This window comes from Micrasema longulum, unplaced genomic scaffold, assembly GCF_059751315.1.
Source record: "Micrasema longulum isolate JH-2025_06_02 unplaced genomic scaffold, ASM5975131v1 h1tg000097l, whole genome shotgun sequence".
NCBI lineage: Eukaryota > Metazoa > Arthropoda > Insecta > Trichoptera > Brachycentridae > Micrasema > Micrasema longulum.
Genome location: NW_028277303.1, coordinates 1043093 through 1057611, shown reverse-complemented (window position 1 = coordinate 1057611; position 14519 = coordinate 1043093). Strand labels below are relative to the sequence as shown.

General features: G+C 31.1%; 1 protein-coding gene across 2 annotated transcripts in view; it reads right to left on the bottom strand.

The window, feature by feature from the left end:
* The window catches only part of LOC148284689 (ras-GEF domain-containing family member 1B-like), a 151202-nt gene that overhangs the window by 10707 nt on the left and 125976 nt on the right, over positions 1–14519 (bottom strand). The window contains exons 4-5 of one of the 2 annotated variants that reach the window (XR_015824064.1): positions 6859–7077; positions 6215–6282 (exon numbers count right to left, since the gene is read on the bottom strand). Coding sequence is in view for 1 of the 2 variants with exons in the window: in XM_088235888.1 (XP_088092014.1) it covers positions 6859–7077 (219 nt within the window). In the remaining variant the exon portion in view is untranslated. The remainder of the gene's footprint in view (positions 1–6214; positions 6283–6858; positions 7078–14519) is intronic. The other variant, XM_088235888.1, reaches the window with a different exon arrangement.

The window sequence follows — 14519 nt, the reverse complement described above, 5'->3', positions numbered from 1 at the left end:
GTGATTTAAAATATCAAATCTGCCGGTGGACACACTGCATAAAAGTGCAAGTCACTCTCCAAGCACGAGAGCTTTCCTCTTTTTTTAAGAGGCACTGCTTAGATAAAATATATTTTAATATGTATATTACACAGTAAACATACAAATGGCAACATTATTGTAACTTACATTAAATAAATAAATAAACATATTATATTGAGTTATTAGTAACTCCTGAATACAATGTACGTACAATGCAACTTTTAATACAAAACGACAAAATATTTTTTTTGTAAAAAGAAAATATCCGATGTTTTCTTTATATAATTGTACACAATATTATCACACAATAGGAATGTGGAAGGTATATTGGCATTACATAAAATAAATGTGTCCACAAATAGGATAGCTAGTAAATAGTAAACAAGCAGAAAAATAAAATTATGCTAATTTAATCATGTAATAAAACCGTAAGACATTTAATATAAAATCGTTTTTTCAATCTTCCTTGTGCTATTTTGGAAAAAAACTAAATTTGTTCAAATTAACGAAATTAAGTACAGTATTTAATTATTTTTAAAAAGGTGGTTCAAGGGTAAAAATACATATATATTGAAAAAAAATATTTACTCATTAATTTACATGACATAAAATTTTATTACAATATTTTAATGTGAGGAAGGTATTTAAAAACATAATTTATCGCATTTTCGTAAATTCAAAAATAAATGTAGAATTTGAATATCGCTTAGATATGTAAAATATATGTATTATAAATTAAACACAAAAGCTTTATTAACTGATTAAGTTCACTCTACCATAGTCTTTATAGTCGTATTTATTACAATTTAATAAATAAGGAATCTTAATAATTATTTACAGGAAAAAAAGAAATCATTGTAATTTATGTTTTGAGAAATATAACAACTATTTACATAATATGCCAAATAAAAAATCATTTCCATATTGCAGAAGTTAGCAAGCGTCCATTGTTTAAAAAAAAATTTTTTTTGTGTATTATTTATTTTTTAATTTTTTTTTAAATCTTGAAATAGGGCACACATAAATATATTATTATGTGTGCTCTAATAATAACAATGAAGATATATTTTATTTATAAGTTAAAATAGAATTTTGCGACTTCGCCCTTTTTCTAAATGGGAGTCTGATTTTTGCCTATTATCTGGTATTGTGATCATGTTCATGTTGGCTTTGATATTTTTTTTTCGAAAATTCTGCAAACGGATATAATTTAAATTTAAGGAAATAAGTTCCTACTTAATGGAATAACGTTTTAATTTATTTTACGAGGCGCTATGGCTTTAAGAAAACGTTTATTTTCTATTTGGTAAATAACTTAATTAAGAAAAACGATTCTACTTTTATTTCAATACTATAAATTAGGGTGGGCCGATATACTTTTTTTACGAATTTCGAAATGAAAGGGGTCTAAAAAGTTGCCTTTTGGATTATTCGGAATGCAAAATATGTTAAAAAAAATATTCGATACTACTTTTGGCCCTCAACCAGAGCTTGAAGTTTTCGAAAAAGTCGATTTTTTGCTCTAAACCGGCTGTCATTTCGTATTTAAGTATGAACATAAGTCCAATTAAATTTTATAATGTACATTAAACTTTATCAAATAAGCACCTAAGGGCGTGAGTTGCATTTTCTTTTGTAATAAAAGGGTAGCATTGTTATAATGAGCCATTGTTTTCGTCAATATTAGCCAGGCGCTCAACGGAATCAGTTCCGCGGAGTGTAAACTTTTAGCATTTCAGTAGTTTTGAAACGTGTTCGAATTTGTAATGTGATTAAAATATATCTTACTAACAAAAAATAATTTTATCAATATAGATAATTAACAAAATGTTCAGACAGTGATAAACTTCAAACCTCGGTTGAGGGCTAAAAGTAGTATGGAAATATTTTTTTAATAATTTTTACGTCCAATGTGATCCAAAATACAACTTTTTAGACCCCTTTCACTTTGATATCTAAAAAAATATAAAAAACTTCATCATCGGCCCACTCTACATGTCGTATCTTTGGTAAAAATAACTCATGGTGTGTGTATATGATAACTTCATTTATAATGTAGCTCTTAAAACAAATTAGGAGTATGAGGTAAACTTAAGGCTACATAAATCCAATGCAGCTTCAGGTGCGGTGTGCGGTTGTTAATAAAATGAACAATACGTTCGCGCTTTCCGCCCGATAATAGGGAGATATCACTCTTTTTTTAAACATTTTTAAAGTAATAAGGGTCTATAAAATACAATCCAGCAAAATAAAAATTGTCAGTTATTAGTGGCATAATATTTTTTTTTAATTTTGTAATTTTTAATTCCCGCAAAAACGGTCATTACATTGGCCACGCCCCTAATATGTCACGATTCATGTTCATTTTTAACTTTGTTCCAAACCATTCAAATTTTTATGGAACATCGTCATGAATCTTGACGTTACAACTATCAACGCCAAACGTGTCGCGTTTATCTAGTGACATGTAATTTTTTCTTTTTAAAGTTATATATGAAAACATTTCTCTACAATATACATATTGATTTTGAGAATACAAGTAATTATTCTGAATTCATTTCATATATTTTTGTCGGTATTCGTAGTACGTGATATTTCCTTATTAAGCGTATCCATCCAACTGCAAGCTTTCAACGTTACCCTCACGAATGATGCTATAAACAGGTATCCTTTGTTATAAAACTAACCGCGGTTAAATTCTAAGCAATACTGCGCCCAGCAAAATGCACAACCTCGAAGACTGCGCATCCGATGATTTAAAATCCTTCAAAGATTTACGACATTGGCTCATTGTGGAAATGCCAAACCGGACCATAAACTATAATATTTTTTCTCGAAATAACGCTCAACAAAGTATAAAAGTAATGCACTCAATCCACATTTAACCGCAGAGGGATTTAACCCGAGCACCGTGACAATGCATGTTATCTTGCTCAGCACTTACATAAAAGCGATTACGGGAATCGATTATTGTGGAAATTATAAAAATACAGACGAACAATGTGCAATTTAAATATCTAGGTAGAATGCTAAATCATCCATCGGCATATTATTCGCACCATTGAGACTGCTAAGTCCAATTGCACGACGCGGCATCGGTGGCAGTTCTATTGAACAACTCAATTAAATTGTTCAAAGCCTTTAGCAATACTCTTAAAAGTCTAAAATGATGCAGTCAATTCATTCAAAGTTTATTTGGTTTCATGTTATGAAATCTTAATATATACACAGTAGAACTTCAATTATCCGAATCGAATGGGACCGGACCCATTCGGATAACAAAAAATAAGGATAATTGGATTTTTTTCCAAAAACAGGGTCATTTTAATTAATTACTGTATATATGTTAAAAACGAATGATTGAAAATGAAAAATGAGCTTTTAATTAATTAAATGAAAAGGTAACACTTTTACATGTTAAGAGTAGTTACACATGTTGTGGGTACATAAGTACAGTATGTACGTACCGTACTGTAAATAAAAGTCGTTGCTTGCTGAACATCTCGGTCGAAGTAAGCTGTTTGACTGTCATCATCCGTTTTCGGGCAGCCAATTCGTTACTTTGCGAATCGTAGTACGTTTATGCCTTATTTTTTTTCCCTGAAATTCTAGAAGCGATTCGGATAGTCGGAATTGGAATAATTTGCGTTCTACTGTATTTATATATATATATGTAATGCTATTATTAGAACACACATAAGAGTATATATTATATCTGCACAATTTCAAGACTAAAAAAAATATAAATAAACTCGTGATTAATATAGGAAATAATTATAAACGAACATTAGCACGTTTCTTTATATTACTAATAAATACCAGAAATTGTATGAATGTAAAATAACAGTTTGCTGCTGCGGGGTAAAAAAAGATTAACTGGGTTTATGTAGGCATTTCTGATTTTGGTTTAATGGATCTGTGATATTATTTTGACAAATAGTGAATTTGACAATGAGGACGAAACCAGTTCGACAAACATCGTGTCGCGTCGTTTGTATTTCTATTTCCGTAGTCCTCAATTTGTAATATTACAGTATTTATTCAATAAAGAAAAAATAACCCCATAAAAAAGATAATTAAGATGAAGTCCTAATAAAATTTTATCATGTAGTGCAGTTTTTTTTAAAAACACAAAATGTATTATATAAATAAATTTATTTTGAGATACAACGCTTATAAATTACAATAAAATACATTATCAAGCAAATATTTTTCAACAAAGAAGCAATAAAAAATTGTAAATAAACAACATTAAACGCTTTGCTTATAGTAATTCAAAATTTTATGTTACACATAATAACTCAGAAAATGAATGTGCGGCAAACATACATTGTGCTTAATTATTACATGCCAATCTTACGCGAATAAATTACGCAGAAAAATAATAAATGTAGCAGAGAATCTTGGTTTAAAGTCTGGCCAAACAAATCTGATGAAAAATAAATACGCACACTTAAGCACATCCATAAAAACATCTGAATCATTTAATTTTACTCAAGTTGTGATAAGTATAAACAAGAAATTCTTCAAATCGCTTGGGTGGGAATCTGTAATCGAAGAATTATCCAGCTAAGTATTTAGCTTTATATCGAATAATACTTCTTATCCTGGAATTCTAAGAGGCGTTAATGAAAAAATCTGAGATACCTACATTTTAAAGATCAACTAATTAAATCTAACAGACAAACGAGATTTTTAAATGCCATAAAAAATTCCTCAATCTATAGGTACACAGAAACATAATATTGCCATTGCACACATTCATAATATTATACACGTCGCAGTGTGATGTTATTTTCATTGATAAATGCGTAATTGCTATTTTACAATTTTAAAACTAACCTATATTAGTTTTTAAATCACATGGACGATAACACTAGTCACCAGTACAATAATAAATTATACTTAAAATATCAAAAACATAGCCGCAATTTGATTGTGAAAATCTAAAATTACGCAAAATAACTTAAAACAATTTATTAAATTATTCACGTGAAAAACTAAAAGTAAGAGAGTTGAGTATAAAAGAAAATTATTTAAGACAAGTCAGTGTTAAACTTTTCTTGAATTTTGAATAAACTATCTGTTTATAATTGTTTTATTAAGCTTTTAAAGACATCTTTCCCTTCTACGAATTTCCGAAAAACTTCAAGTTTACGATTTTTGATCATAAAACATTTTCATGCCTAGTAAATCGTCGTATGTTCATCTAATTTTTTTTTAATATATAAATAATACTTTTTTGACAAAGTTTATTATGCAGAAAAACATGTTAGCTTGAGCAAAAAATATTTTAGATTAAAATTTCGTGTGATTTCAAAATATCACAAATTACTATAAGAAAGTTTATCTTCAAAATTAAATGTACTTAACACGTTGGTCTAATCAAACGCCCGCAATCATCATCACCCTATGAAAGGCATGGACATATAATACATAGACATGCCCTAAAGAGTAAAATATTTTAGTAAAAACGTACCCATTGTTACTAAGTACTGTTTATTTATTCCTGGGTTGCATTCAACGAGCATGCATATGCCACCAAAAATTGAAGGATAGGTACTCATTTTTTGTTCATAAAAAAGTTTGTATTTTAACTTTAACAATCAACATTCATTTTTGGTGGATCCCAATCAGGTTATTTCCTTTTAATTTCGACGAAAAGATAATATTAACTCACGTTTATTATATTTTAAAAACGTATTCCTATCAGTGCATCACTATAACTAAGAAGAGCTTCGCAATTGCGCCGCTAGGCGTGTTTGACGTTTACAAAAAATAATATTTACATTTGAATATTAATTGTTTAAACCTTTGTTAATCACTCATGAACAAATATTTAACAATGAAAAGTCAGACAATCCTTTTTACAATGTTTATCCAAGAGGTTTTTACACGTTTTCATGACACAAGCAGGCATTTTTGTTTCGATTCTAAACGTCACGCCTAGCTGGCGATCGAAGAACAACTAAATACGCGTTGGGCATGACAGAGCGTTTGGCCATGAGTTAAGTGTAATTATTTTTGAGAGCTCGGGGCATGTCTATGTATTAATATATCAATGTACAAAGAGCACCGCGCTGGAACACCAAATGCAGGTTATCTCAAAAATATGTTACATGAAGTTAAGATAATCGGTTCTACGCTTCGGGTGCCGTTCCAGGCACTAGGAAATATTCCAGTGTAAACTCACCATTTGTAAATAAATATTTAATGTCGAACTTGCTAGGAATCCAACCCGGGACCTCAAGTCGATGGTCCCTAAGAAAAATATTTTAAGTGTGAATTTGTATTTTTTAGTTACGCATTTTATAAAGATAGCTGAATGTCTTATATAGTCCGGAAAGTACTATTTAGTGTACAAGGTATGTGGTTTTACTATTATTATGGCAGTCTAATCAATTACGTATCTTCACAATTTGTCAATTTATTACAAGTTGCCAAGCGTTGGAAAATAGATCGGAAAAAATACTCTCAATATTTTTATTAGTTTTATTTGTTTAGGAACTTCAGTCACATCTTGCTGGAGGGTGTAATTCTATAAAGTGCCCAGTTGCATTGTTTTAGAAAACCTGTTTAAACTTATACTGTACACATTACTTTTACAAACAATAAATTGTATAAAAATCCGGACTCAACACAGAAAACTCATAGATAGTTAGGATCAGAAACGAATCGCCTAAGATAATAAAATTGTATGGACTAAGAAAATTAATTAATTAACAATAATAATAATGATAATGATAATCGTCTAAGGGACCATCAAAGACCTTTTCAACAAAGAAAATAGCTTGTTACCACCCCTCGCAAAATAAGCAAGCAGTTATTCATCGTTACCTGTCCGGCCGGCGGCGCCGTGTGGCGCTTGCACAGCATGGCCAGGAGCTCGTGCGGGCGGACGTAGAGACGGCTGCTGAGCAAGAAGGCGAACAGGAATCCGCGGTCGGCGCCGGGCCTCAGCAAGTCCACGAGAGCTTCCAGAGTACCGCTGACGAGCTGCCCGTCGCGGTACTCTAATTCCGACACGACCAGACTGACAGTCCCCGCGTTGGACCTCTGCAAATAACAATAGCATTATTTCTCTTAGGGTCTAGATTTTCAACCGCCCATGCGCTCTGTAGCTGCAGGACATGTAATATAGATTATATTTGTAAACGATTTATGAATTAAAAAACTTCGTAGTATTTTTTTGTAAAATGTAAATAGGGGCTAAATTTCTAACCGTCCGTGCGCTCTGTAGCTGCAAGATATATTTTTATTTATTTTGTTTTTAACTGAGATGGTTTCATGGGTATGCGCATCACGTCCAAAATATGAATAAGGAAGGCCGGAAAAGTCTTTTGTTGAGTCAATCATTCATTCGCGGCGTCCTTGGTGTAGTAGTCAAGACGCTTGACTTTAACTCGGAAGGTTCCAGCTTCGATTCCCGGTGAGAACATAAAAATTAAATGTAATTTTTCTCAAGCCTGGGTGTTATGTGATGTAATCTACCCCTGTAATTGGGCCTCCGGGTGGTTGTGGTGCAAAAATATATTTTTTAAAATCAATGTTATTAATCAATGTTCATCAAATATAGATATTTTTATCAGTATGGGCAATAACGCATTTGAAGAGTTTATCAGTATTTCGACGATACAAATTTCGTTACATAGCTTTACTAATGTGCACCAAAAGTGAAAAATACTTTCATGATTTCAACTTTTAATGCAAAATTGTAGACGAGTTTCGTGTTTTTCGTGAAAATTTTAATTAACTCCAGAGTTAAATGCATCAAATTCCCTGATTTTCGAGTGGCTCTACCAGGCGGACATTACAAATTGTGTTAAAGTGCATTTTATTAAAATGAAATCAGCTTTTGTAAACGAAATTGACTTTAGGTTTGAATACTGTGAATAGGGGAGGAAATAAATTCACGAAAAAATATTTAAAAAATAATATTCCCTTTTCCGCACCCAATGGTACATAGGCAACTGCATTGGCACTCCAACCGCAAGGTATCAGCAATCATTTGTAATAGACCCGGAGATCAAGGGTTTTATGATCGAAAAAAAAGCGCTATTTTTAATTTTTAAATAGATCTGGAAACATATCACTGCTTAAATTCAAAATTTCGTTTTATTGCAAAAATGATATTTAAATTGGTCATATTTTTCCGTAAAAAAATTACTCCGATGAATTTTGCATTATAAATGACCTAAAAAACCACAGCCTTTTTGGCATTTTGCGGTTTGGTGGCTAATTTCAGAGCTTTATGGTTGATAGTAAGCACAAAATTCCATAATTAGCTAGAAACAGCTTTAAAAAACGCATATAATGATTTTGAAAGCATAAATGAATACAAGAATATTAATAGAAAAAAGGAAAAACTCATGTTAAAAATTTAGATTGGCTCTGCTGAAAAAAGACAAATTTAGATTTGTGGCCCTTTTGATTTTAAGCGGCGATATATTCACGAAAAACCAAACTACATCGTGCATTTCAAGTTAAAGGAAATTTTTTTGTTCCATTCAGTTCTGAAATTTTCAATGGAAACGAAATGTGTGGGAAATACTATATTTTGGCGCGATTTAGGGTGAGTTTTTCAAGATGACGGCAAACGCACAGGCGCGTCAAGGTCGAAAACTTCGATTTTTAACAGATGACCAGTATATAAAATTAATTAGTAATTTCAAAACACATTTTTAATATGTAACAAAAAAAAATAATTTATGGGAAGATTGCGAAATGTAATATATGTAAAGTGTAGTATTCTTATATATAAAACAATCATATGTTCACACTTAAATTACTGTACTTCTATTCTTTTTGTAATGAAGGAGAAATTAAAAATATACAAATTCTTCAAAATAAGGCGATGAGGATTATGCTCAGATAAAATATCTATTCTAATGTAGAAATATGCGCAAAGAAATTGGCTTGCTCACAGTAAAGCAGCAAATCAAATATAATGTAGCAATTTTTATGCATAAAATAATTAAGAGGATGAATAAAATAAAAACAATAATAAAATTTAACCTACAATGTCAAACCTATGAAACAAGGGATAAAAAAAAAAAAAGATTACCAATGAGGGGAAAAACAGAAACTCAAAACTCATTGTACAAGGGATTGAAGCTGTACAATGAGTTACCTGAAGGAATAAAGGAGATAGAATAGATCGAAATACTCGTATTTCAAATTAATTTTAAAAAAAAAAATGTTATTGAGATTTTAATAAAAAAATTCAAATGTGTTCATATTAGTTCTTAAGATGTTATAAATTAACTTAATAAAGCATAAATAAATAAATAAAACAAATTAAGCTGCCGGAAAAATTATGATAGCGGATTGCGTATTGCACTGTCCTGACATAGAAACATCACAAAATCCAGGTATCCAAGTTTAGAATATTGCAAACACAGTTCATCCCCACCGAACGGCATACCGCGGGGCGCTTAACTGGGGATTATCTTGAGCTTATTTCATTTGAACTACAGAACTACATTTGCCATCTCGATGTACAATGCATCAAACACAACACACAATTAATCAGTAAAGTACACATTGTCGTTGCGCAGGCAATACCTGTGAAGTGACTTGAAAAAATATATAAATTAAACAATGTACATTCTGTTCTTTTTTTAAAAATAATTATTCTTATTGATAATGAAAGGGGAAAATACGTAATTTTATTTTGAAATAATATTTAGGTTTATTTTCTTGAAACCAAATTGCATAATCTTAACCCCTTACCGCATACCAAACAATTGACTTAAAGTATAAAAGAGAATGTGTATTTTTTCCCCATTCTCAAGAAAACTATGGCGTAAGCACGTTATTATTGCCTGATTGTCAAATTTGGCCAAATTATACTTTGAGCTTTTAATGCATTGTATATATATGTGTAACAATGCCCGATTTATTTTAATTGAGATTTTTTTTTAAATATTAAAAACATTGAATTTTTCTAAGATCAATCCAAACGAAAAAACTTTAGACTTAGTACGCATCTATAATAAGATAACAATATTTTCAGTGCGTCGAAACGTTTTTAAACAAAAGACAGAATTTCACTTCCCGGGGTGTTATTGAGATAACATTACAACAGAGATGTAGAAAGAAGTGTAAAAATTGAAAAATTGTTTTCAACGGTTGCCTAGTATGTGAAATAATTCAATCGTATGAATATTTTCACAACAATAAAGATTTCAGCTCTTTGGTTTCACTAAAATCGACGGATGGTAGAATTGAAGAAATATAGATGTTCAAATTTAGGCAAAACGGTAAATGTAATACAGTGTGTAAAGTGGCCACGTAAATCAGCTCAATGACATGTCATAAGTCATGTAAATGCCTAGACTTCCATATTTCCTTTTCTAAAATAAACTATATCTCTGTTGTAATGTGTTTATCTCAATAACTCCCTAGGGGGTGAATTCCAGTTTTTTGTTTACAAGCATTTGGACAAACTCAAAATATTGTTAATTCAACTAACTGGTCTAAGAAGAATAATTCAAACTGGAATAGTGGAAAATGTGAAATAATTCTATTACATGAATATTTGTACAACAATAAAGGTCATTGACTTCACTAAAATCAACGGATGAAAGAATAATAATAAGTACAAATGTTCAAACATGGGCAAAATGGTGAATGTTACACAGTGTGTAAAGTGGACACTTAAATCAGTCAATAACAGGTCATAAGCCCTGTGAATGCCCAGACTTTTATACTTCCATCTCTAAAATATTCTCCACCTCTGTTGTAATATTTTTAAAGTAAAGTAATTTCAACTAATATATACGTACATACTCGTACGACCACCGTACATAAACAAGAAGCGAGAAAGACTAGTACTTATCATTTTTGTATTTTGAACCTTTGCGGATATCTTTCTTAGGGGGCAGATATAAAATCCACATCTCTCACCGCCTTCATATAGCAAGCGAACATATTTTTTGGAGAGGGATCGATTTCAGCTGAGGTCACAATAATCAAGTGCCCCTTTTGTCAAACAGATGTTCCGCGGTTTACGCTGTATTGTATTCCGCTACAGTAATTGAGATTAAACTTGCTCCCCGTAGCTCAATCAAACTCTACCAGACAAAGAAATGATACGTTTTCATATTTGGAGAAATAGACGAGCACTACAGAACAGGGCTTTTGATAGAACAGCGTTGGCAATATTGAGAGCGGAAGCGCACTGAAAGGGTCTTACTTAATTGGCTGAATACTAGATGTAACGTTGTGAACTTGCAATCTGAACAATGTATTGTGTAAAATAAAATAAAAAAATTAAAGCACAATAAATACATTTACCAGAGAAAACCCCGTAAATCTCGATGAAAAATCGTCAATTTAATCGTTTGCATGTACATACATTTCTTTATTTATTTCGTTTTTCAGTTAAAAAATACATTTCATATTACAACGAAATACAATTGATATAGATTTAATAATGTATTCTTATAAACGTATCCCATTACAAAAAGAAACAAATAATTATTGTGTACATAATGGGGAGTGACGTCTTACAATGATTTCTTTTCTATTTTTGATTAGTAAATATTTCAGGAGCAACAGATCAAAGTGTATTAACTCCATATATCAAAATAATTTGATTTTAAGCGAATTCTTTTAAAAACGTCTTTCTATACGTATCCCAAGAACACGGAATAAACCCGTATTTTAATAAATTGGAAAAAAGAACAAAATCTGCCAAACGAATAAGAAAATATTAAATCCAATCATAATGGCACTTCAAATCGTATTAAATTCCATATTTCAGCCTATATCTCAAAAGTGATACGCACGGAGTTAATACACTTTGATTTATTGCTCCTAATTTTTAATATGTTTTTTTCTTTCTATTACAACGTACTTTTAAATATTTAGTTAATCTTAAACCTGAAACTTTTCAAAAAAGAGAATAGCTCTTGTGCTTAGTGGCTTACACTGTTTTAGTTATTATTGAGTAATTTAAGTTATATATTTTCGAATATAAATGAGAATAAAAAATGTACGAAATAAAGAGAAAAACAGAAACTAATAACACAGTAATACCAATTAAAAAAAAAACTGTTTCTAATCGGATTAAAAAAAAAACTTTTTAATTTATTTAGTGAGATAAAAGTTTAAATAGTTTTTAGTTCATTGGGGAGATTGTAATATTTTTTTATTCCTTTGAAAACGAAACAATTTTGACCATGACTTGGAAGGTTGAAGTTAGGAATTATGACATCATTTTAATAACTTATTGTCTTATTCATCTCAAATTAGTTTTTTTTTCTTCTTTGTAAATTTGTATAGTATAATTTATTTTGTAAATAGTGTCTACTGTATGAGCTTAAAATAATTTATACTGATTTTCCGTATTAAATGTTAAGGGTTTCTTTAAAATTACTTTGTTAATTAATCTTTGTACTATTTTAAGAGGGCTTAATATATTGGCATATGCACCACTCCCTCCAACAATACCATGTTGTAATAAATACTGTACTACTAAGTAATAAGACATTTTAAAATGAGGAATTTCAGCCCAACCCAGAATTAAAAATTTTAAATGTTTTCGTGTACACGTACATTTAAAAAGCTCGGGAGGCTACGCTTAAGAAAACAGCCCCCGATTTCGCCGATTTTTCGCTCAGTTTTGCCAAAAGGAAAATAAGAAGCAGGACCCTTCAACTCTGGAACGATCGCTATTTGAGTGAGACAGCCGGAAATGTAACTAAAATGTTTTTCCCTACAATTTTTCATGCCTAAGATTTCAGAAAAATGCAGAATGCTGGCTACGAGCTCACCCAGATGCTTACGGGTCATGGTGGGTTCATAAGCTACTTGCATCGCTTCAATATCTTAGAGATCGACAGCTGCCCATGCGACGATGAAACTCCTCAAGATGTCCCTCACCTGTTGATGCATTGCCCCTTTTTCAGCTTTCAAAGACAACAGCTGGAGGCGCGATGCAGAGGCCTGGGTGAAGATCTATGCGACATCCCATCGGTGATAGGTAATAAAGAACTCACACGAGAGGTAGTATCATACATGATAAATATAGCGCAGGAAATTGGTAAAATAAACCAAAGTAGAGAACAAAATGCCGAACACTCCTCTAGTGGAAAGGAAGGCCTGTTGACTACTGCCAACAGGCCGGCTTCTCCTGAAGAGTTTTAAGTGGTCTCCTCTCCACGTGAGCAAATGCTGAGAAGTTCCTGATTAGCCCACATTAATACATCCCTCCTGATCCCAATAGTTTGGATAAATTTTAAGATATTTAATTGCAGAAAAATCCACTTTTTGAAATATAAACCTTGTATATTATAAGCAAGGTAAATAATAAAGCAACTCTCATTAAAAAAAAAATCACATGAGGAGATAAAACGAAAAACTAACCTTTATTACGAATATATAAATAGCTCAAAAAAGTCTAAAAAGTTTGTTCGACCAGCTAATAGCAGGCAAGCCAACGTTCGGGCAGGACGTCTGTCGGGTCCGCTCGTATAAAATATAAATCAACAATATTTTGAGTTTGTTCAAACTTTTGTAGACAGGGACTGGATTCAACTCCCTAGGAAGCTGTTAATATTAATATATTACAACAGAGATGAAGAACATTTTAGAGAAGGTAATATAGAAGTCTAGGCATCTACAGGGCTTATGACCTATCATTAGCTGATTTAGGTGGCTACTTAACACACTGTAAGATTCACCATTCTGCCCATATTTTAAACTTAATACCAAGTGAAAATCGAGAGGAAATCAACTTTTTTTTTTAAATCATCAAAAACTATGTAAAAGAGCGAGTGAGCACATAAACATTTTCTTCGTTTTTTATCAAACTCTATACCAACCTTTTATAAAAATAAAAAAAAATTGAAATGTAACCAGCAGACAGGCCTTGGGCTTTGCGGGAACAGTACAATTATGTATGCTATTTTATTGTTAAAATTAATAGAAATAATTAAACCATTTTAAAAAAATATTAAAAAATCGGGTTGTGGTCCTATGGCTAGTGTTGTGGACTCGTGGATTAGGGGGCTGAGGTTCAAACCCCCCTCTACCCCAACTTGTTTTCTATCTTCTAATAGTGAGTTATTTACAACTCGTTGAAAATGGCCACCAAAGCTGATATATTTGTATAAATGATAGGAACGCAAATATTAATTTTCCCACTAAAAATAATAATAATAAAGAAAAATAAAAAATAATAGTACTCAACAAAACAACTGAGATATATCAAGATGAAGTGGACGCACTAAAATTATAAAATGATTTAACTTTTAGATATTATGACAATTGATCAGAGATTCAAATTAATGAAATTAACAAAAACAATGAGTGCTTATGAAAGTGTGCATCAACAGGATTAAAAAATATAAGTTAGGAAAATAAATCAAAAGCAATGTCCCAGAACTGCCTTATGTACAAGGGAATAAAGTTTTTTCAAGAAATACAAGAAAACATAAATAAATTAGAATAGTCTAAACGTAAATGAGCATTTACGTAAAAAATACTAGGTT